Below are 22,810 nucleotides of genomic sequence, written 5' to 3' on the forward strand. Positions count from 1 at the left end.
CAATGCCCACCCTTGGCAGGAGATTCAGAAGGGTTGACAAGGACCTTTTCACTGCAGCTGTGGGGACCCGGTGATGCTGTGGAAGACCAGGAGTCTTTCACAAGCTGTCCCACAATGGATGTTGGTGTACAGGTGGTCGGTGACCTGCGGGAGCACCAATAAGCCTTGGTCGCTGCAACTGGTGTGGAAGATGAAAAAATACAATTGTTCGGACCTTGCTGGTGCATGGGACTCACCACATGCAGGGGAGTCAGAGCAGGCCCTGAGCAAACAAGTTAGCTCACCAAAGCAGAAGAAGACCCTTGAGAGGACCCACAGGCAAAAGGCACATGAGTCGCAAGAGGACCTCAGGCAGCTCACCAAAGATGGAGCCCACAATGCAAGGAATGCAGAGAGGATGCTGATCTTCTAGTGATGAGGTGCTGGAAGCTGGAGATTCTTGTAGCCTGAAGATCTCTGGAGTGGAGAGCTAACAAGTTTTTGCAACTGCAAGTCGAGGAGGTGCACACAGGTTTTGACCCAGCAGCTCAGACGAGGGATACTGTCGTCCAAATTGCAGGTAAGATAGGTCAGGTCTCTGGTGAGCCACAGACCCACTACCTGTGTTGCTGGGCCTCAGAAGTCCGTAGGACGACAGGAACAGCAGACCGGTCAGCTTCGATGCAGTGCCTGCAGATGCAGGGGAGTGACTCCTTCACTCCAAGTCCAGGCTCGAAAAATCCACTCGCCTACTCGCTATAGTGAGCCAGATTTAATCAGGATGAACTATTTTTATCTCCTACTCGTCCCGTTCTGGCAAGCTGACAACAGGTATTCTGCTTGCTCACAAAGTGAATGAACAATAAAGATGATTTTTAAATCTTGTTATCTTGTCACATTTCTCCACTTTCAGAGACAGAGTTCAAAAGTAAACTGTGTAACAATCGGAATGAAACCAGTTCATGGGTGAAGTACATTACAGTTAGGTTGAGTAGTGTATTTAAGTTACTAGACCTGTAGGTCTAGTAACATTTTTATGATTTTTTGAGCCCTGAAAGGGAGATTACTTCGGATGTCTTTGATGCCCACAGGTCCCTGGAGATCGTGAGAAAAGCACAGATGATGCAGAATACTTTGCAGAAATGCGAGACCAGGAGCAGCAGGAGTCTTCCTTGATGCAATCTTGGTTCCAGGCGGAGTCCAGTGTAGTCCAAGTGGCCAGGCGGCCGAAGAGTGTCTTGGTTTCAGAGGTTAGTTTTGTTCCACGACGAATCAGAAGACCCACCCACAAGGGAGCCCTTAAATACTCTAGGAAAGGGTTGGAACGACGCAAGGGTTGCTTCAGAGGTGGGGCTGGACAGAGGGGAGAATATTCCTCTGTCCTTTGTCCAAATTCGTGCCAGAGCGGAAAGCAAGCATTCCTGAATTGTGTTTGGTATCAAACATGTTGCAATCATACTCCCCTTATTCACTAAGAAATCTGATGAGAGACCCCCCCCCCCCATTGAAGAAATTGTTTTTTCAAATGACAGAGAGAGAACTATGGGTTGTAAGACTTGGAACTGGCCTATTGTTGGTTATTGATTTATCAGCTCACCGCCCATGCATATTGTTATAACAATATAACAACAATGATGTCAGGATTGTGTCCAACGATGTAATGAGTTAAAATTTAAATGCAGAATATAAAAAAAAACTGATTGGGAGTCTTGTTGTAGTGTGGAAATTGAAATTGTCAATAGAGATGCGTGTAAAAAAATCCCCTTGCAAGCAAGTTGGTTTACAAAACCATGTTCTCATTTTGGTAGAAAAGGACAGTGCAAGCAAACATGAAAAAATGCAGAGCTTACTTTCCTGCCTCCTCAGCAGATTATTATGAATATAGTCTTTGAATGAAAAGTGGAATTGGGAGGGCGCCAAACCACAAAGGCTTTTCAACACCCTGCACGGTTCCCAGCATGGAAAGCAGGCGGTCGTGAAGTGCAGCTAACTTGAAAGAGGGGATTCTGCAACCATGCGCATCAAGGTGTGGGGCTGGTTAGCATAAGGTAGGAGTATTTTACTTCACAAGGAACAACAAAGCATATTTAATAATATAACCAGCATACTCTCCCAGGGAAACTCTGGCTGAAGAGTGAACAAAATACTTCTCGCTCTCTGTCTGGAGAGGGGGTCTCATATATAGTCACCTGTAGCAGTGGCAGCTGGTAATAGCTGCGGGGAGGGCAGCGGGGGGGGAGAAGTCGGCACCTGACGGGGTAGGTAAAATGAAATTTAAAGACATAAAACCATTACCTTGCACTCGCCCCATCGCCGAGTCGGCAAGTGCAAGGTAAATGGGTTTATTTATTTTTTATTTAATTTTACCTACCCCGTCGTCTTTCGACTTCATCCTCCCCACCCTGCCCCCCCTTACCTGTGCCAGCCGCCACTACTCTGTAGTTCTGTCCCATATTTACATGAGATGGGGCAATGAGCTGTTCTTTACGTAGGTTTTGCTGCACAAAGGGGCATATTATCAAGACAGGCGATAAAATTATCGCCGCTAAAACGGCGATAATGGGCTTGATAATATGCTCTATGGTATTCCAGTTGAAGCTCAGGTTAGATGTCCTTCACATCTAGCATGGGCTTCAATTGGAATTCCATAGAGCATATTATCAACCCCATTATCGCCGTTTTACTGCCGCTAAATCAACGATAATTTTATTGCCTGTCTTGATATGTCCCAAAGTTTGGAGCACTGCAACGTTCTAAGTAACATATCTTATGACAACCTTTGTGATAAAGTGATCACCTTATTGACATTAGAAGCATGAAAGCCTGAGCCTGCAATCGAGGTGAATTAATGACCAGAGGATTACACTCAGACATCTGAAGCAGGTGTGTTAGTCTAATGAAGTATAGAAACTGTTAAATGCATTTGTAAGAGGGGTGGGTGAAGTGAATATACTTTTACCCAAAGATAAGTTCTATACCGGACCCATCACATTCCCTACCCGGTCATATCTTACCGAAAATGGACAGTGCATACTCAAGATGCCAACTTTTGTTTTCATGAGGAATATTCTGGCACGTAGACCATAGCAACTTCGCACATCCCAGCTATGAGCTAATAGAACATGTACTCTTAATTACCTTAGAACGTGTTCTGGTTCTCTTTTATATGTTGTGTGCTCGACATGTCTCAGGTTTACAGCAACACAACCATTAGTTGTATTCTTGAAACAGAGACAAGTTTCCAGTATGGAATATATATATGTTCAAAGGAAATCATATAACTTTCGACCGGAAGTGATCCAATGGTTCATCGCGTCCATCCCCCGGTGGTTGCAGTGACAAAATCAAGGGTGTAATACACTCTCATGTTTGTAACAAAGCTGTATTTAAAGCATTGTGAGGATGAACATCCGCCCCCCCCCAAAATGTGGCCTTCTTAACACCTTTAACTGTGCGAAAGTGCATCACAACATATAATCTGCATTTCTTGTTGTCTAGTTTCAAACCACAGTGTGCCAGTCATGAGGATGCAAAAACCAGGGCCCAGATTTATCCAAGCATTGCACTTGCCCTTGTGTCCCAAGGGCAACACAATCCTTAAGTCAGATTTACTAAGAAACACAAAGCCGCCTTGCATAGCCCTGCGTGGCTTGGTAATCTGGAGTACCACAAGTCACGGCCCTGCATGACTCTGTGCCGTAAAGGCATTATATGGGTTGAGTGTGGGTTTTCCCATGCATCCACCCATGCATTATGGCACATTTCCAGATTTACCAAGACAAGTTAACCTACGATTGCATCAAAATTGTACGCCTTACCGAGAGGGGCAACAAGGAGAATATCTTTATATCTCATTCTGCAGCACACTTAGAAAGAGGAAATGGCCTCAAAGGATTGTTTTTGTGCAGGAAGGTGTGCCTTTCAGCACAAAACAATCAGCCTGCACCGCAGGCACTGTTGCACCATTGTGCAAGGGCACCTGCATTGGCACACTGCAGCGCTTTGTGCACCCGCACATGGAGAGTGCAGGAATGCACCATATCTTGGTATATATGGCGCATTCCTGCTCTCACCAATTGACGCAGCTGCAGCAAGTTGTCTTGCTGTGTTGCACTGCGTCAAATAATGATAAATCTGCCCTATGCTTGCTGGTGCACAGGTGTTGCAGGCCACGTGATAAATGAGCCATATGTTGCATCTGCTGGAGTAATCTGATCTCTGCCTGCATTCTCTCTTTACTTGCCCTCACCCTCTATGACATAAATATGTTGTTTAAAACAGGCAGACATTTCCAAAAGATGGACATGAGAGGAATTCTTGACTTTCAGAAAATAGTCAACTGTGGTACCGAATGCAACCCAACTACTGCCTCAATCAAGCAAAGAACAGGCATTCGCGCCAAAACATACAGCTATATTTTTCCAAAGTCTATTTTTAAAGGATATATATTCGTGTGCAATTCCGTGGGCAATGGTGTACTTAGGTGAAGGGGAGGCCTGGTTTACCCTCCATCATCCCTGCTAATATGGGAAGTGCGGTGTGCCAACATCAATGTTTGGGCCCAGAACAGTGGTGTGTTTCTTTCAGAAGGAACGCCCTCGAGCCGCCAGCTGTTACTCACCTGCTGACATGCTGGTGATTTTACACAGGTGTTTGATCTGAAAGTGTTTCTGCGCGTGAACCTGAGACCACTGCAAACAATAAATGATCGACAGGAACTCAACACGCTTAAGCTGAGTCAGCATATTTAGGAGAAACACCTGACATTCATAAAGCTTCCTCTATGCTTTGCACACTTTAAAGAGAAACGCCCTCAGCTTCGCCTCACATGTAAGCACTGGGATAGAAGTATGAGCAGGATCAAACCATGCTGCCTGCACTCAGTCTATCTCAGATAATCTTGGCATCCACCCTGTGGGGCTCGGGCCAGATCTTGCTTTTAAAGGTTTGCCTTTACCTTCGTTTTAGCGTTTTCAATGCCAAATATATTCCTGGTTTAGCAAGCAGGCAACCTTGCATACACAATGCTAGGCTGTGTGATTGGTTATTTGTGAGGAATGTATAATTTGTGGAGTTAAGTTGTAGAACTAGTGACTTCTTCAATTCACTGGGGCATGATACTAAAGGGGCGGTGCTCCCACAGTAGCGACCATGAGGGCAAACATTAGTTGCATTCGCCTGAGTGCCTTTCCCAGCAGCTTGCCTTCAGAATGCAATGTATGCTTTTACTTTCTTAAAGAACACTAGATGTTTCTTCTGACACAGTCACCTAAACATGATTTATGTTAAGTTATCATTACAGGGTTTTCTGACGGATACTGAAGATGACAACCTGAGTAGCTATTCAGACACACCTTTTGTGAAACTTCTAGCCAGCAGAACAAGGTAGATCGTTTGTTATTTCATCTACGCTATTGCAATGCAAACTGTAACAAAATGTGAGATTTTGAAACATATCAAAGCCCCAAGCAGAATAAAAATATAGACAAATCAAATTGTTAACATCACAAATACATAATGTTTTTTTCACCATATTTCAAGTCAATCAGCCAACATCAGTTCTTCCATCTACCATTGTATCCACCCCATTTTCCCCCTAATTTATACACCCACCCATCTCTCGATATGTCCACTGACACTCATGCTTTCAATGATTCACCTATATATACACGTGTCCATCAATCCATCTTCATGAAAACCTGTCTGACAGTTACAGTATGAGTTTATTTCTTTGAAATAAGTGTGTGTGTGTATGAGTGTGTGTGTGCGTGTGTGCAAGCACACCTATCCGTGTATGCCACTGAGTTTGTCAGTGAGTGTGTCTCTTACTCAAACTGATGTGTGGTCTACATGCCATGAGTTCCTACAGCTATAATGCTCCGTGTGAATCTATGTGTACTAACTTGAGTATTCATGTGTGCATGTATGTGTGTCTGTATTCTGTGTGCCTCTGTGTGTATGCGCTATGCAAAAGACAAACACATTGGCAATGTCAATGCATGTTGATGTCTGCCTGCCTCAGTTTTAATCACACTTTTTCCATTCTGCCATTCAGTTCCCCTCTCATCTTGTACAATGGCAGCATGCATTAACCGGTGCAACTGTATGTGACTTGAATATGTTATGGATTTCAAATGGCTAATTCCATCATTTGTGTTGTATTGGTAAACCAACTCACTCACTCATTCACTTGTTTAACCACTTACTCATTAACTCTCTTCTCTATCAATTGTTTACTCACTTACTCACCTATCACTAACTTTCTCACTTAATCATTCACCAACTCACCTACTCACTACTACGTTCTTGCCTCCTCACTCTCTGTCTAATTCACTCATTCAAATGAAATTGCTGTGCAGCAAATTTCCTAACACACTATCCGTGAGTTAGCACATACATTAAGGGTGCATGTCTTTAGTTCTAGTACTTTTACTTCCCTGTATATTCACTTTTTCATTTTTACCTCCATTTTCCTTAAGTTTGCCCACAAAGCAATAACACTGAAATGTCTTTTGCCAACTCCTTTTTACTTTGCCCTACATCCACCTCCTTCCGTACCTTTGACCCTAAACTTGACCATAATGGTAACCTTTTCCCTAATCATATTTTTAAACTAATGGAATTACAATAATATTCATTACTACTAGCACTTACGCTAATAATAATAATTTCTTTATTCGGCTTTACACATTGGAAAACCATAAAAGCAACATTTGATAATACAATTTCATATGAAAAGAGAGATCATGTTACAGGATAAAATTCAGACAAAGACAAATTAATAAGTTTAAAACAAAGAATCAAGTTATTTCATTGCGTCGTCTGGGACTAAATCCAGCATGAATTTTACAGGTTTTTCCTATGCTTCATAACGCATTTTAGAAAATTAAGGACATGATAGCAAACAGGTTCAGATTCTAGCAGTTGGAGACGTAGCATTGCAGGACCCCATCGCCCTAATAGTGGTAGTAGCCAGATTTTCCGGTATGGATGATGGAATTTACAAAACAATATTGTGTGTAAATTAGTCTGTATTGATTCCACATCACAAGGATTGGGTCCCACCTATTTCTCTCTGGAAAAGCTACTAATCTATGGAAGAAGTCTAGTCTGAATCTTGTCAGTAACATTCTATCATACCTACTAATCTGTAATATTAAATAAGGCTGGATAAAGTATGTGACCTAGATCATGTTGGCATGGAGGACCGAGGGTTTTGTCGACTCAGAGGTCAACCTCAAGGACTCTAGGTGTCTCAGAGCCAGTTGTTTCAACGCTCTCTTTGGTAGATCAATAATACCTTCGAGTTGAAGATAATACTTCTCAATGCCAAGATCTTTGAGGAAGTTTCTGATACACCGACGCCATGTTATTTTTAAGGATTGATCAAGAGCCATTGAGTCTACCACGATTGCCTGTGTCAGCGCATTTTTGTCAGAGGTCCAGATGCGCCGCCAAAGCAATAATGGTTGGATCTTTAACAAATCCTCTAAATAGGGGATTCCAAGTTCCAAGTGGGATGCGTAGATTGAGGTGCGTCTCGGTGTTGCTAGAAGGAATCTGAGGAAGGTGTTTTATGCCACCTGAAGGGCGCTAACATCCACGTGTTCCCAGACTCCCGCCCCATACAGTGCAATCGCCTGACACTTGGCGCTATAAATTTTTAGTAGCTCCACTGGTGCCCTCCTCCCCAGTCTCTGAGAGAAGCTCATCAGGGCCACTATAGCTCTTTTAAAAAGATGACACCTTGCCTCTACCTTGCCTCTACCGCTGGCCCCCAGTTCAGCCTTTCGTCAATCATGATACCCAAATATGGGTACTAGGCAGTTACCTCAAGTTTTTGGTTTTTGAGATAGATATCCTTTGCTCGTTTTTTCCCACTGCCTGCTACCATGACAAACGTTTTTTTGACATTCACATGTAGGTCCAACCCACCCATGAAATCCGTATACCTATTCAGGGACTTCTGTAATTCGCGCGGAGTGCGCGCCAGAATGACAGCATCATCTGCATAAAGCAGAGCGGGAATCAGGCGCTGTTTTACCCGCGGGAGATCCTGGCCCCCCCTCAGCATCTCTTCCTCCAAGCCATTCGTGTACAATGAGAAGAGAAAGGGGGCCAGGACGCACCCCTGCCTGACTCCACGCTCCACTCCAAAATAATATTCATTACTACTAGCACTTACGCTAACCCTAAATGGAGTTAAATTGCTTTTTGTAATTGATTGAAATAAAAGGTTACTTCTTTATAACACTAGACTGAAACCCATCTCGAACTAAAATTAAAGGAAATGTAAATTATTTTGTATCACTATAATGTAATGATAGCTTTAACTCCTTTGTAATCAACAGTCTGATTTATATATTGGTGGTGAGGATACTCTGGCGCAACGGTGCCTAAGTTTCCATACCACCAGAATAATGGTCCGCCCCCCAAATTTAGATGAAGGAGGTCCATAGTTTGGAAATGGCTGAGACTACTCTGTCCCCGCCATTCCCTAACTTCTCCAACGGCCCGATGGAGTAAGGGCAAATGGAGAAATGGCTATATGTCCACCTGCCCAATTTAGATGGTCTGATATATAGCCTTTTTTTTACTGCCCATCACCTCCATGAAAACCCTGGGGGTTAGGAGTAGGAAATAAATTAAAGATATCTCTTCTCGCGGTAGGAGATGACTCCCATGGCGAGGGGGCATTTATTTTTGGCGGGCGGGCACTCCATCAGGGCAAACGAGTGATATACTTCATTGGCGCGATGGACCTAACCTTCACCGACCAAAATAGAAATTGGGCCCTAAATGTTAAAAGGTGATAAATGTGTTCTTATCCTAATGCTAGCCTGAATCCTGTAATAAATAAAATAAAATTATTGAGAAATACAATTAAATTACTTTTTATAGTCAATTCATTATGTTCAATTAAAGAACAAGCATTGGAAACCTGTGTATATCATATTACTGCATGCCCTACTGGCTTAGACAATGCTATGGAAAAAGTGGTAAACAAAAATTGTTTTTGTATAGAATGCATATAGGAGCTAAAGAAATGAATGTGCCAACCAGTGAAATGATTGAGTCTACTTTCCAGGTGTAAACTGATCATGCATTCCAAAGAAGCCGAATAATACACCAAACAGCATTATCACTATCACTGCAGGAGGCGTGCTCTAAAAAGGTAATGAAAACAACAACACTACAACAAAATCATAACACCAGCATTACAATAATAACATTAGTGCAAAAACACTGAAACAGATATCTAACAATTTTAAAGCAATCATCATAAAACACAAAAAATAGCAATATTAAAACACTAAACAACTCTAAAAGAATAGCAAACATAATTATAAGTGTGAAATAATGATAACAATCATGGTACTAAAAATTATATGAAAAATAAAAAACTAACAAGAAGAATAAATGAAAAGAGCATCCTCCAATTAAATGCTTTCTAGAAAGAAGGAATTTGATCTGGAAAGCTTCACAGAATCTGCACTCACGGCCCCAAGAGAGTCTGCCTCTTTTCTTCGTGAAAAGAGGTTTTTTTCATGAACTAAGTTGAAAAATACGAATATCCTATAAGATACTCCAGGTAGCAGCTTCCGAAGCCTCATATGGAACCAATATTTTTTACTAGTTAGCCAAGGCTAGTAAATAAGACAATAGCAGTTAGGCCAAAATATATCTACAGACTGCCATGGGACAGGGAAACATACGGGACAGGCACAGGGAGTACCTATATGTGGTTTAGGAAGACACCAAGCCAGGGATGGGGAGAAACAGACATTGGGACAGAGTAAACCATCCAACAAATCAGACTCTGTTCTGCAGAAAACACCATATCCACTCAAAACTGCACCCTAGACAGAGCCTAAAGCACCACCAGGCCTTGGTAGTTTGCATTATGCAAACTAACTTAAAATAACTTAATTAGATGACCCAGCCACCTAGTTTTAATCAAGAAGCAAACTACAAGTACAATCAAAGCCACTTAACTATGTATTTTGTTTACTTGTGTGATGCAGAAACACTATAGGAAGCCTTATTATGAAGCCCAAAACATTGGCAAAGGTTCACAAATTATATTTCTTTTAAATAGTAACCTTACTTTGGCAGTCTTAGGAGACAGCACAATTTTAGTGCTTGTTAAATTGATATTTCAGGTGTTTACTTACAGTGCACCACCAGCTCCACCGAGCTTTGGTCCTCGCCCACGATGTTTTCTGCCACACATGAAATCCTCTTTGAATTATCCTGAGATGAGATGTTCTTCAGTTGCAAAGAGGCAGGGCGCTTATTTGTATCTACCTGCAGAGAGCAAGAGGGATGCAAACATTTTAATGGTCCCCAATGCAAACAAATCAGTCTAAATCTAAATACATTTCAGGTGTTTATCCAACCACGTTGATTGCCACATCTGAACAAGTGCTTTGGTGGTGCAATGATTCAGCATGCAAAAAAACAATCATTTACTCATCCACTGCAGTGCTAAGTGTAGCTAAGGGAAAACAGCCTTTGCAGAGGTATTCTTCTCAGATGTCCGGTTAAAGCAGGTGAAAATACCTTGCCTCACACTTTGCCAATAGCAAAATCAACGACAGTCATTCCTATTCCCTTATGATACCATCTTGTTCTCGGAACCTTCTCTGTTTAGGACCACACATTGCAAAGATTTACATTCAAAATGTCTACTCTTCCTGTGATGAAGTGTCCTTTCAGGTCTCAAGAGAGCTTGATTACATGGAGAGGACCAGGCTGCTGACAGGTTTCCCTCTAGCAATGCATAACACCTAAGGTAAGCTAAGTATGAATCCAAATCCTACATTGCCTATTAAAAAAAACCTGATCATCTTTGCCAAAGAGAGTGGTGTTGCTTATTTACCATGTTGTGTTTTGAATCAGACATGGGTACTCCACTAGAATATACCACTGCACAGTAGGACCCATAGCCGACAATTGTCCTTAAAGGGCCGCCCATGAATGTTAACCTGACGCACCTGTGTCACACACCTTCCTGTCTCAAAAACTGTGCATACTCACATACGAGTGGCATTGAGTATCCTGGACGGAGCAATGACTTCTGTGTATTCTTGACTAACAATCCACTATTACTTGTTATAATTACCAAAGTAATTTCTGGTCACCTAATCCACCATATACATTTTGTCAGATTTCAGGCCCAGGTGTTGCCATATTTAACTATTTATAAGCAAGCATACTGTACCATCTCAAAATTTACCACCAGGTGTAAATCTGGGTTGAAATTGATGACACTGGGTATTATGTGGCAACAAGCCGCGGCCGCTGCAGGTAAGAACGGCTTGGCCGGCTTGGGGAGGGGGATTTCGAGAGACAACAACAAGGGAAAATTAAAAAATAATTAATTTTCCCTCGTGGTCGCCTCTTGAAATTTCCCCCAGCCGGCTCCACTGCCCCACGGCTCCTACCTGCAGAGTCCGCGGCTGGCGGCATCTTAATCGCGTACCACCTGATCTTCAAAGCCTGGCCTTTTGGAGACTTGCCATTACTTCAAGAGTCTATGTATGAATGAATACGAATCTCCTTTCTAATGTCTGTTCATCTACTAGTCTTAATCAGGATTCTGATCTATTGCGTTCCATAGAAAACATTCAGTATTGGAATTTCTACTTCACTTCTGCTTTCTGAACACAAATGGCAGGGCTGGCGCGAAGCCAAGTAGAGTTTCTCATATATTCTAAACTTCTCCTAACCAGAAACTGTACGGCAACTACCAATCTCAGTGGCGATAGGGGTCCCAGATGATGAGGTGCATGTGCACGAAATATGATCAGGGAACAGTATCCCCTGACTTGAGGCCAACAAGGTAAAATAATTTTAGCAATTGCTGTGGCTGGTTACAAGCAGTAAATATGCTAATTGCAATCGTTTTATCATTAGAGAAAGAATGCAAAAATATTTAAATCATATAATCCGAGAGAAACTTACCACAATTTTGGAAACAAGATGGGAGATAGACCAGGACACATTTGGAAGGGGAAGCCCAGATGTGTCACAGAATATGGTGGCATTGCTGTATTCCATTACTGTGAGGTTGGTGGTGCTCAGGTTTGTCGTGGGTGGGTCTGTGGGAGAAAACAGTGCAATGGTCAATGCCTGACAATGGACGGGGAATGCTGGGCACATGTAGATGCAGAACTGAGATTTGTCGATGTGTGAAGAGCTGAAAACCTGGCTGCATCCTTCATGCATAGGAAAAACGGCCAGGGAGTGCAGCATTGTAGACACTTAGATATTTTCTCAAAAGTATAGCAAAAAATAATATTATAATTGAATCCATTACTAGCGCAGTTAAACAGGAAATCTTTAGGAGTATAGTGTGGTGTTGCATTCGTTGACCTCAAAAGGGTGGTGTTCATCCCTCAGCACTGAAAAGAAGGGGTCTGGGGTATAAGAATATAAGCACACATGCATTTTAGATTCCATTCGACCCACCTCCAGCCCTGAGCATGACCTGGCTATAATACTGGCTGGTAAAAAATCTGACAGTCCTTAAGTGAGGACTGGACACTAGTTTTCACAAACTGAACAGCCAACATTTTAAGACTCCTTCATACATGTCGATTGCAGGTAGACAGAGTTAGCATCTGCAACCCGTGGCTCTGCTCTTGCTGCCCCTGTTCCTGGTCGCCAGGAAGCCAGCAGCATGAACCGGAAGTACGAGAGCATTAAAGACTCGGCTTGTTTTCTGCAGCTGCTTCTTTGCATTTCTTGAGCCCATCAACAGTAAATTCTAAACTGTGGAATGGTGAAGGGTGCAACAAGGGGTCACAATTTTAAGTGATTGGGGTCTGCAAGTAAGGGCAAGGTCTGCTTTATGTCACATCTGCTAGCCAATGTGTGTTGGTCAATCCCAGTCAGTGGGCTTCTACGGTACAAAAAAAAGGTCTCCTCACACATCCACCCCTTCACATAACTGATCGAATTTGTATCATATCTTATAGTAAACTGATATAATATCGGGTACCGCACACGCCATGGTGAACAGGGAGTCATTAGCCAGACAGTGGTCAGTCCTAACAATGAGCGTGGATGGATCGGTCTTTCACACAAGTGCGCATGCTTTCATCCCTATGTATTTGTAAAGTTACTTCCTGCTCTTTTGCATCTGCAATGGCCTAGAGAGGAAGGCTAGGAGGCGGATTGGCCACACACCTACAACACCTTCCCGCTCCCTGCAGAGTGCTAACTGTGCCTCTGTGAAATGGTGGGAATAATAAGCACCCTTGCAACAATGTTTTCTTTCTCCCAACATCTAGAACTAGTTAGTCATGAGCACGTGTGCTGGATTTCTTTCGCGTGAGCCCGGCACCGAGTCGGAAGCCATATTTTGAATCAAAACACTCTTCCATATTCCGCCTTCTCTGTCATTCTCCATCTCTGGCTATGAGTAAGAGTCTTATTCATCGTAATTCCTAATGCAATAATAAGCTAGCCAATTCAATAATGTAAGAAACAATCCGCACTTGAAATATTGCTCCCAGTTTAATTAGCTCAATAAAAATGAATTGAGAGGCATTAATAGCAAATGCAGGACAAATCATTTCCCAGGCTCTGCACAGTTGCCTAATATGATTTGGAAGCAGAGGATAAATGCGCGCGGCGGGCTTCTAGTGTTCTAAGCGCTGCGGTAATGCAATCCTGATTATCGCTAGCATAGATTTTGCTTGTCGCCTTCGTGTGCTAAAAGCCTGCAAGCCAGCTCTCATACAGAGATGGCAGCACCTTTCTGCCAGAACCGACGCAGCCTTCTCAGGTAACAGGCCCCAACACCTCAGAATTCCAGCCACGCGTTTGGCCAAAATAAGGTCCTTCCGACGGTGTAGGTCCGGCTGCTCTATTACTTCTATAAATGTTCGGTTCTTTGGAGTCACATCAAGTCTCAGGTTTAAGGCCCACTGGTAGCCGGTCTGTAAGGGGAATCTGGGAATGATTCTACCAATGGCGTCCTTTGTCTGTAGATATGCATTGGTAGTTGCATACATATCATGTAGATGCAAATATTCAAACAAGGGTCAGGGTTTTCGATGCCAATTCACTCTTATTGGGTGTTCTCAGAAAACATTAAAAACAAAATAATAAAAGACAATTGGAAAGTCTAACCATGATCTTGCCTAGCACAACTAGTCCTGTCGAACACATCATCTACCAGAAAAGAGACATAAGTGGAAAAATCCAGTAGGACTGTCTTGCATTTTGAGTCTTGACTAAACCATTATAAATTCCCACGGCAGTGAAAAAATGTAAAAAACAAAATACTGCTTTCTCCATTCAATGATTCCAGTTGAAAAAGATTTCAGGTGTGGTGATTCAGTGTGCTTTTGAAATGCAAAATAGCCCCTCCAGCATTCAATGAAAGCAGTCCACAAGACATGGTATGATTCACCGAACAGCCAGTATCATGAGTTGGAACAGAAAAACTATTTTTGGCAGAGCCAACGCCATCTCTATGTATATTATGAAGAAAGGTTTACAAAACGTCAGCAGACAGCTGCACTTCATAGGCAGATCTAAAAAGGAGAGCCTAATCATAGTCTTTTCCAATACATCTTTAGCCACCAACAAGTCGCTAATCGTTCATCGTACCAACTGCAATAGCATCATTATGGATAAATGAGGAATCAGGAATTATAAAATGAATGCACTTAGAAGTTGATTCTCCTTTACCAACTCTGAACTAACAATATTTAAGACTATCACAAACATATTTTTACAGGGGAAATGCAGGCTTCGCAAGCTCAAAGCCGTTGCAGACAAGCAAAACACATCTTGGACCTCTTCCAGATATACAAAATTGCCAATTGCGCACTGGAGAATACGAGATGCGAAGTTATGAAAGTTATAGGACTGGGCTAACTTGGAAAGTTGGAAGAAAGAGCAGCGTTATCACTAGAAAATGTAAGATATATATACACATGGGGCCATATGGGACTCAGTCTGTGCTGTTGAAGGAGCCTGGAGTGCAACTGACAGGACCTTATTGGTGCAGTTGCAGGATTCACTGTAGAAACTGGTGGTGATGGGGAAGTTGGTAAGAGCTCATGAGGTCCTAATGCAAAAAAGGGGAATAGAAGTAGAAGACTGACATTTACATGTCTGTAACATGGGCTTGTGATTTAAGGTAATGCATGCAAAATATATGGAAGACCAATTGGCTAATTAACTAGAGTCAAGGTAACATATTTTTAACAAAGAGATGTTAAGCCAGAAAATGTAAGCAAACTTTTTTACTGTATGACTATGAAATTGAGCTAGGAACAGGAAATTAAAGCAATCTGTTTCTTGGCAGCAACGTCTCTATTGATGCTCACCAAAAGCAGTTTAATAGCAAATAAGGAAGATTTGGTGTAGCTGCATGTGTGAATATACTGATTTAGGAAACTTGTGAAGTAAAAGGAGACAATCAGCCTTCGTGAATGGAGCTCCTTTTGAGATAAAAATGACAATGGAATGCCATATGGTTAATGCGTCAGTCTGCAGAAACCTTGAAGTGTAGCACATGATGGTGATTGCGGGTTATCAGTGATTATGGGACATCAGTTACGAGAGGAAGCTTGATGTTAATATATATTAGAATAATGGAATGTTTAGAGGTAATGAAGTGCCTCTGGGCTACAATGGCTGGTATACACCTTCTACTTCAACATTCCAATGCTCGTCTTTCTGTTTATCCCGGTTTATTTTAGAACATTGATCTAATAGCATTATAGCCATTTTGCCTCAGGCTATAGCAGTTGTTAAAATCCCTCTCCCTTGTAATAGTCACTCTCATGTCTCTGACTACATCTCAGAGGGAGAGTCTTTAACAACCATTGCAGCCTCCAACATTGGGCTAAAATGCCATAAAATAAGCCCAAGTACCACTGGACAAGTCAATGCAGAGAGCTTGAGGTCGTGGACTGCATAGAAGGAGGTAAACAAGAGTTAGAAGTGCACTGGGCTACAAACCATGGTCTTGTGTGTGGACCACAGAATTGAATGGGAGCCTGCTGAGTAAACACTAAATTATGACCATCATAGACGTGTTTGTTAGTAGAAGACAGGTAATCATCTGTTCGGTGCTACTGATGGTAATTACGTTCAAGGCAAGAGAGCAAAGAATAGCGACATCTCAGCTCTTTCCTACCTGTAAGACCCTTAAACACTGTCAACATAACTGGAACTGCAGACCTACACGAGCGCTTTGCCTGGCTAATGTTTACAAGACAATTCTGCCCGGTGAAAGTTTACACACATTTTTGAGGCCTTTATTGCACTTTTACTCTTTAGAAACAGTAGCACCTTCTTCGGTTCACTGGCAAAATGATGGCTATTTCTGCCCCGGCAGTTCCTTTCCTAAGTGCCTACGGATTTGAGCAAATGCCTGTCTTATAATGTTTAATTTGGTATTGTTTTCAGAAAAAAGACCTTTGCTAGTCATATACCCCAAAGCTGTGACCTATAACGGGGTCAAAGCGTTTAGCAATTCACAAAGTAAAGCCATAGAAGCATTAATTAAAGAAGAAATCACCAGAAAACATCTAAGAATTATGGAAACTCGATTTTAGCCGTCGAAACTAGATCAGAGACGTAGGTGACTTGTTTATTCTTTTGGTCTTTTACTTATACAGGATTTTCCTTTAGTTCTAATCATCATCCAAAAAGCTGAGTTCCTCAGGTGCAATGCATTGGTACAGTTTGTTAAACCGTAGCTAACACGAAGATGCATCTTACTAACCCATCATCTAAAAATAAGACTAAAGACTTCATTGAAGGATTTGCGAAATAACTAAATACAATATTTATCTGAAGAAACGCTTGGTGTCACTATTAGTAATGAAGATGGAACCTACAAAATGTGTGGAGTGGAATTATTACAAAAGTCACAGTTAATGGCAACTGCCCAGGTTGCTTTCCAATACATCATTTTTGTATCCACTGTACAACCCCAGAAGAGAAGCAACCATATGTAAATCAGCCCTTGGCCTTTTCCAATAGGAACCGCCGACGTCAACAAATTATCAGGCTATGCTCTTTTTGAGCGGGAACACAAGTCAGCTCAGACTGGTTATACCCTTGGTGTGGCCCATCAGTGAGGTGAAGCCTGGATCCCATGGCAGATTGAGTTGGTCAGTTTTTAGTCACTCAAGAACACACACAGGCTTATCACAAGCATATGAATCATAAAATCTATTTCAATAATTCAGAATGATTTGAATGGATATCTTGTCTGAATTCACACATTGCGCATTAACTTTCTAATGCCAAGTAATTCAGGCTCTTCTGTTTTACTCACTCAGTCAAGGAACTCAACCACAAGGAAAGGAAAACAATTAACCCATGATCACACAGCGAGTTCTATGGCTGAGCAGTATCCAAATCTCACAACTTCTGAATCTGTACCAGTGACTTTATCAACACTTTCTGTCTGTCTCATGCAGAAAGTGTTTTCACTGCTTGTGCAACCAGGACTTGTCACTTGTGAACCTCCAGCTGTAAAATGGATGAAATTCCCCATGTTATGTTGTGTTATTTGCATTTGTATTGTGCACAGTCTGCCACTGGAATGGCACAGCGGCACAAGAGAACTTTATAAACCACTCCGAGCACCTCATCTCTGGCTGGAGTCTGTGAATAGGTATGTTCCTTTAAGGGAATGTTGCGAGCGACCATCTCCATTCATCTAAAAGATGCAACAATCATCACCTGCACATTGGAAAAGTCATCTATACAGAAGCAGCAACACAAGTCACTAATATTTGCACTATTACACAAACACAACACTCAAACAAATCTGCTTAATGCTCCATCCGCTCAGACTCGAGGGGTATGAGAAAGAGTCATATATGTCAATTTTACTAGTCAAGGTAAGAACCATTTTTGCAGGCCTAAAAATTATGTCATTACACATTGCCAATGTTCAGCTATGTCCTACTCTTGGCAATATAGACTCAGACAAGAAATTTGGCATATTCCATCTGTCCCTTTTTGCCTCAGCATTTCAACTATCAAAGAGTCTGTTATTCTAGCTTTACGGCAAGTAAGTATTCATTGTCTCACTCTTTGCATTTTTCAAAATCAACCTCTACTTGAACCTGTTTTGGGTGGTCTGCCAGGAGAGTTCAGCTTCAGTGAGGAAGAGGTCTTGATGTTATGCATCTGCCTTTCTCATCCATCCCCACTAAGCAGGGACCTTAGTCGTGCACATCTCAGAAAAAAGTAAAGTAGACTTTGGTTTGCTTCCTTCAAACATTATCTGATAAACTTATGGATATGTTGACATAGACATGAGGTGTCAAAAGCACTGTTCATATATTGACTGCCAAACCAATCGTCTCAGAAAGAAATTAAACTGGTTTAGACAACCTTTATAGGTTATTGCAGAAGGCAAAATAGACAAATATGAAATCAAACAAGAAAACATATGGAAAGTTTTGGGCAACTTAAACAATGCTCAATGGATTATGTTGTAATATTGGTTTAAATATCCTTTTCGGAACTAGTCCTATGAAAGTCACAAATCATTATTAGTATTCATTGCCTAAGAGGTCTATTCACTATATTGACATTTTTATATCTACATGTGCCCTTGCCTCCTCTAATAATCCCAAACTATGCCTGAGAGCAGCCAAATGCCCATTCATCAAGTATTATAAAGCAAGGACACTGTAGATCTTTTTATCAGTTTAGGCTTTATTTAATCTTCAACCTGTGATAATTTCTACATAGCGATGTTGGCATTCATTAGAATACGTTTTCTAATACTCCTCATCCTATTATTGTATCTCATCACATTTGATCAACAAACTCAGTTGAACTTATCTTCCACATGCCCCTGGGATGTGACAGCATGGGCAATAAATGGTGCGGCCTGTAGCTTGCATCCGAAAAGGCAGCAGAGCCAAGAAAGCATATGTGAAGCAATAGTGCTGCAGCAAAGTATTGGGAGATGAGGCAAGAGATCTTGGAATTGGCTGGGAAAGTTGGAAATAAATATCAAGAGCTAAGCCTCTGAGATTGCACATTGTTGCTGATGGAAGAGGATTATACCTGATAACACGAGTGAGCGAAGAACAAGGTGTGGAGTCTTCAAACGAGAATCCTTGAAGATGAGTAATATAGGATGTAGATAGTTTAGAAGTTATTTTGAATGAGATATTGACCCACAAAGAAGCTAGACATATCTTGAAGATAGGGAGAGGTATTTAAAATATAACACATTTGGCAGAAAACAAAACCTGTATTACAACAGGCAGGAGTGGATATAAATTGGATGAAAATTGGAAAAATCTTCAAAATGATAAATCTGAAATTAAACACTAAGGGAAAGCACAAAGATATATTCAAGGGGGCTGTAGTGGTGCCCAGAATGGGAAGATTCCACTTAAGCCTTCCTAAAGGAATAAGCCACAATAATGGGAAATTCCTCCTGTTGCTAGAAATTGGGCAGATTTGCAGTCTATAAAGCACAGATCAATTCAACATTTGCTCTGGGAATAAAAAAAGAATATTTCAGCAGTTTTCTCCAATCCATAGGTCCAGCATCAGTTCTACTTAGCATGGCTCAGATAAGTTTTTCAAAACTGCATCCGTAGATTCATTAAATTAAAATTGCAACTATGAATTTTAAAGCAATAATAGCTAGAACAGAGAAAGAATTACCCCATGCTTTCTCCCCCTTCAGGAGTGAATGCTCAGATAATTAATAAGGATGTGCCAACAGCCAAAATAATTAATCCTTAGCTGTTGAGGATCCTGTTGAGGTGACCATGCCCAAAACTGAAGCACATATGTGCCCCTAAATCCACAGAAAATCAGATGTAAAATTGTGAAAAGAAATAGTGCAAGGTGTTATTTACAACTGTCTGAAAAGAAGCATTTCATATCTACGAATTGGGTATTTGTAACATCATAGCTGTTTACCTATATGATTTTGGCAGTAAATGCATGTATGCAATCAGCAGAACTTAAGCAAACCACACAACTTCTATAGGTGAGATTAAGGAAAGATAATACAGCTTCATGGAAAGGAGTAGGCCTTGCTAAAAGCATTCTCAAAAGTGAAGCAGTGCAAAGTGATCAGAGCCATTAAGGGCAAGCAAGAGATGCAAAGTGTGCAACCCCCAATATTCGTCTTACAGAAAGTGCAAGCTTGGGACCGAAGAGGAAATAAATCAAGCGGAAAGGGTAAACTAAGGAAAAAAACATGCAAGTAAGATCCCAAGGGATAGAAAGAATTGCAAAAAAAGGAAGAGATGCCTATGAACTTCTACTGTGAGGGGGCTACAAGCAGAACATAAGAGTTATAATAAAATCCTGCCTCTATCGAACAGCGAATAATTTGCAACACGATACAATAGGATAAAGACACAGTGTAGTCTCCCAAGGGTAGTCTATAAGATCAGCCAGATGCTGGGATGCATACATCTTAAGGTACTCTCATTGGCAGGTCTTATTGAACTCTAAGCATTGTTATACCTACTTTGTGCCCTAGTGCTCTGGATGGCTATTGGGGTGAGCAGATAAGGTCTCAGTGGATATGCATTGGCACCTGCATAATAACAATTAGAAAAGTGAATTAGTGTACACATATGTTTTAGTCTTATATTATGTTTCTAATATAGCATTCATTTAACAATCTAGGAGCTTTAGCCAAATTCAACATCAAATGCCTAAGATCTACGAATATATAGCAAACTATATGAACAAGATCATGTGTCCGTGAAAACATAGGAATCACATTATTCAGTACGTAAACAAAATTTGATTTGCTGAAGGTAGCATAGGCTTTGTTAAATACATACTCACTCACTCACTCACTCAAATAAAAGTTAATTTTGACGAAAATGATAGATAACCATGAAAACACACACCTACATATACAAAACCAAACAATATGCATAGCAAATAATGAAAATAGAAACCTAAAAAATTCTTCAACAAAAACATTACATCTGAAGGAATCTGACTCAAGTAGGCTGATCATTAACGATGGATCACAGCTTTGATTAAAAAACACCCGCAGCATAACAAATCAAAAGAGTTAATAACATTTAGAAATTTAAGAAAAGATGTCTAGCTTTGTTAAAGTTCTCTGGTCGTAGCAAGCCACAAGATATATAAGTTGTGTAGATTTATAAAACTCACAAAAAATATAGCGTATTATAATTTGTGCCAAACTGTTACGGCATTAGAATAACGTAACAGGTTCAGCAAAAGCCCACTCTTATTTAAAGGCCAGTGCATAATGCATGATATCTTTCCTATACTTGTTAATTAAGTTTGCTTGTATCTACTGGAAACTGAGACTAGGTAGTTTTAAGCCCTAAGTTGAGATAAGAACTAAAAAAAGGCCATGTAGGTGATTTTTATTCTCAATAGGCTCTCTCAATAAGTGCCTACGTTGTTAAGAAGGTATTTTTGACCCAAAGGTCATCAGACTCCAGCAGTATATTCTATGCTGATATATGGAGTTTAGTTCACCATGAACCACTGCACACATCCTTGAAATATCTTAACAAGAGAAACTAATGAGTAAACTCCAGATGCATATATTCTAAGATAACTTTGTGAATTAGTTGAGCCGCCGATTTAGAAAGTACAGAAACCCATAGAGGTAATAGTGCCAGTTTTTAATTTCACCTTCTAAATGATTAGGGCTAAATTCCTCATGATACAGAAAATGCGGAGACCTTTTGCATAACCCGAAGAAATGTCTGCAGAATCTATTTTCTTCCATTTGTGAGTTGGTTATATCTGAGAACCCTCAAACTCTTGCTCTTCAGGTGACAACAGATAAACACTTTTCCGTACGATCATCATGTTTTCCTAATTTAATTGCACAATTAATTAATCTTTCCAAAGGTTGGGTAAACTTAATTCTCCTACCCTGTAGCAACTGAGTTCATCTGCTAGTTTTATCAATACACAAGTGTAAGTATGAGAATAAATTACTTTTTCCAGTCTTGACTTCCAATAGAAAAGCATTCGATTTAGTGGATTTAGTCCAATAGTTAAAATTGAAGCTTATGAATAGTTGGCAGTTATTTGAGGCACTCCATAAGTAGCACTAGTTATTTTTCAAGTTATTAATATCATTAGCTGCCCAAAACCTTAGAACTAAATTGCTTGCATGTAATAATACGAGCATTGACTTTCTGTCCACTTTGAAGGTACTCTGTCTCCTATCCCTCAACAAAGTCTCTAACAAATTGTATACCAGATAATAAGAGGGGATCCCAGGCACAATTCTGTAGTACACCTCTGACCATTTTGAAACTCTCAGTGCACCCTCTCTAGGTCTGATTCTAACTGTGACTGTAGATGGCGAAAAAAAAACACAAATAGTCACTTGCGGGTGGTTCCACTTAAGTTGACTCTCCAATAGACAGATCTTAAATCTGTTGATGTAGTCCAATGTCTGTGAATGCAAAATATAAGGACCATTGCATATTTACTGAGTCACAGATGTAAATTACTTTACTCATATACCCTTAGGTCTATAGTAAATTATTTCTGAAGAAACTGAATACCAAAGCCGCCTGTTTCCAATAGTTGCTGCTGAATTGTCAGGATCACACCTATTGCTAACAATTCACACATAGCCAATTGTGAACCATGATGTACTTTGGTCCTCTCTGAAATTACACTGCATTTGCAGAGCCAGGTGAATTGGATGGAGTTTCATTTGCACATGTCACATTAGCTTGTGCATATGACCCCTGGAAATCTTCATCATACATGTAAAAGTCTAATTTGAAAAGCTTTATTGACAACGTTTTTACCCATATATAAAAACACTTTCCAACTCTGT

At 40.9% G+C, this 22,810-nt stretch overlaps 1 protein-coding gene across 6 annotated transcripts in view; it reads right to left on the reverse strand.

Annotated features, from left to right (window-relative positions):
* The window catches only part of NTRK2 (neurotrophic receptor tyrosine kinase 2), a 528,847-nt gene that overhangs the window by 361,073 nt on the left and 144,964 nt on the right, over nt 1-22,810 (reverse strand). For 4 of the 6 annotated variants that reach the window (XM_086961298.1, XM_086961300.1, XM_086961297.1 and 1 more), the window contains exons 7-9: nt 20,480-20,548; nt 11,947-12,083; nt 10,155-10,287 (exon numbers count right to left, since the gene is read on the reverse strand). In XM_086961298.1, the coding sequence (XP_086817424.1) occupies nt 10,155-10,287; nt 11,947-12,083; nt 20,480-20,548 (339 nt within the window). The remainder of the gene's footprint in view (nt 1-10,154; nt 10,288-11,946; nt 12,084-20,479; nt 20,549-22,810) is intronic. The other 2 variants (XM_086961302.1, XM_086961301.1) reach the window with 1 other exon arrangement.

This window comes from Lissotriton vulgaris, chromosome 3_1, assembly GCF_964263255.1.
Source record: "Lissotriton vulgaris chromosome 3_1, aLisVul1.2, whole genome shotgun sequence".
Lineage (NCBI taxonomy): Eukaryota > Metazoa > Chordata > Amphibia > Caudata > Salamandridae > Lissotriton > Lissotriton vulgaris.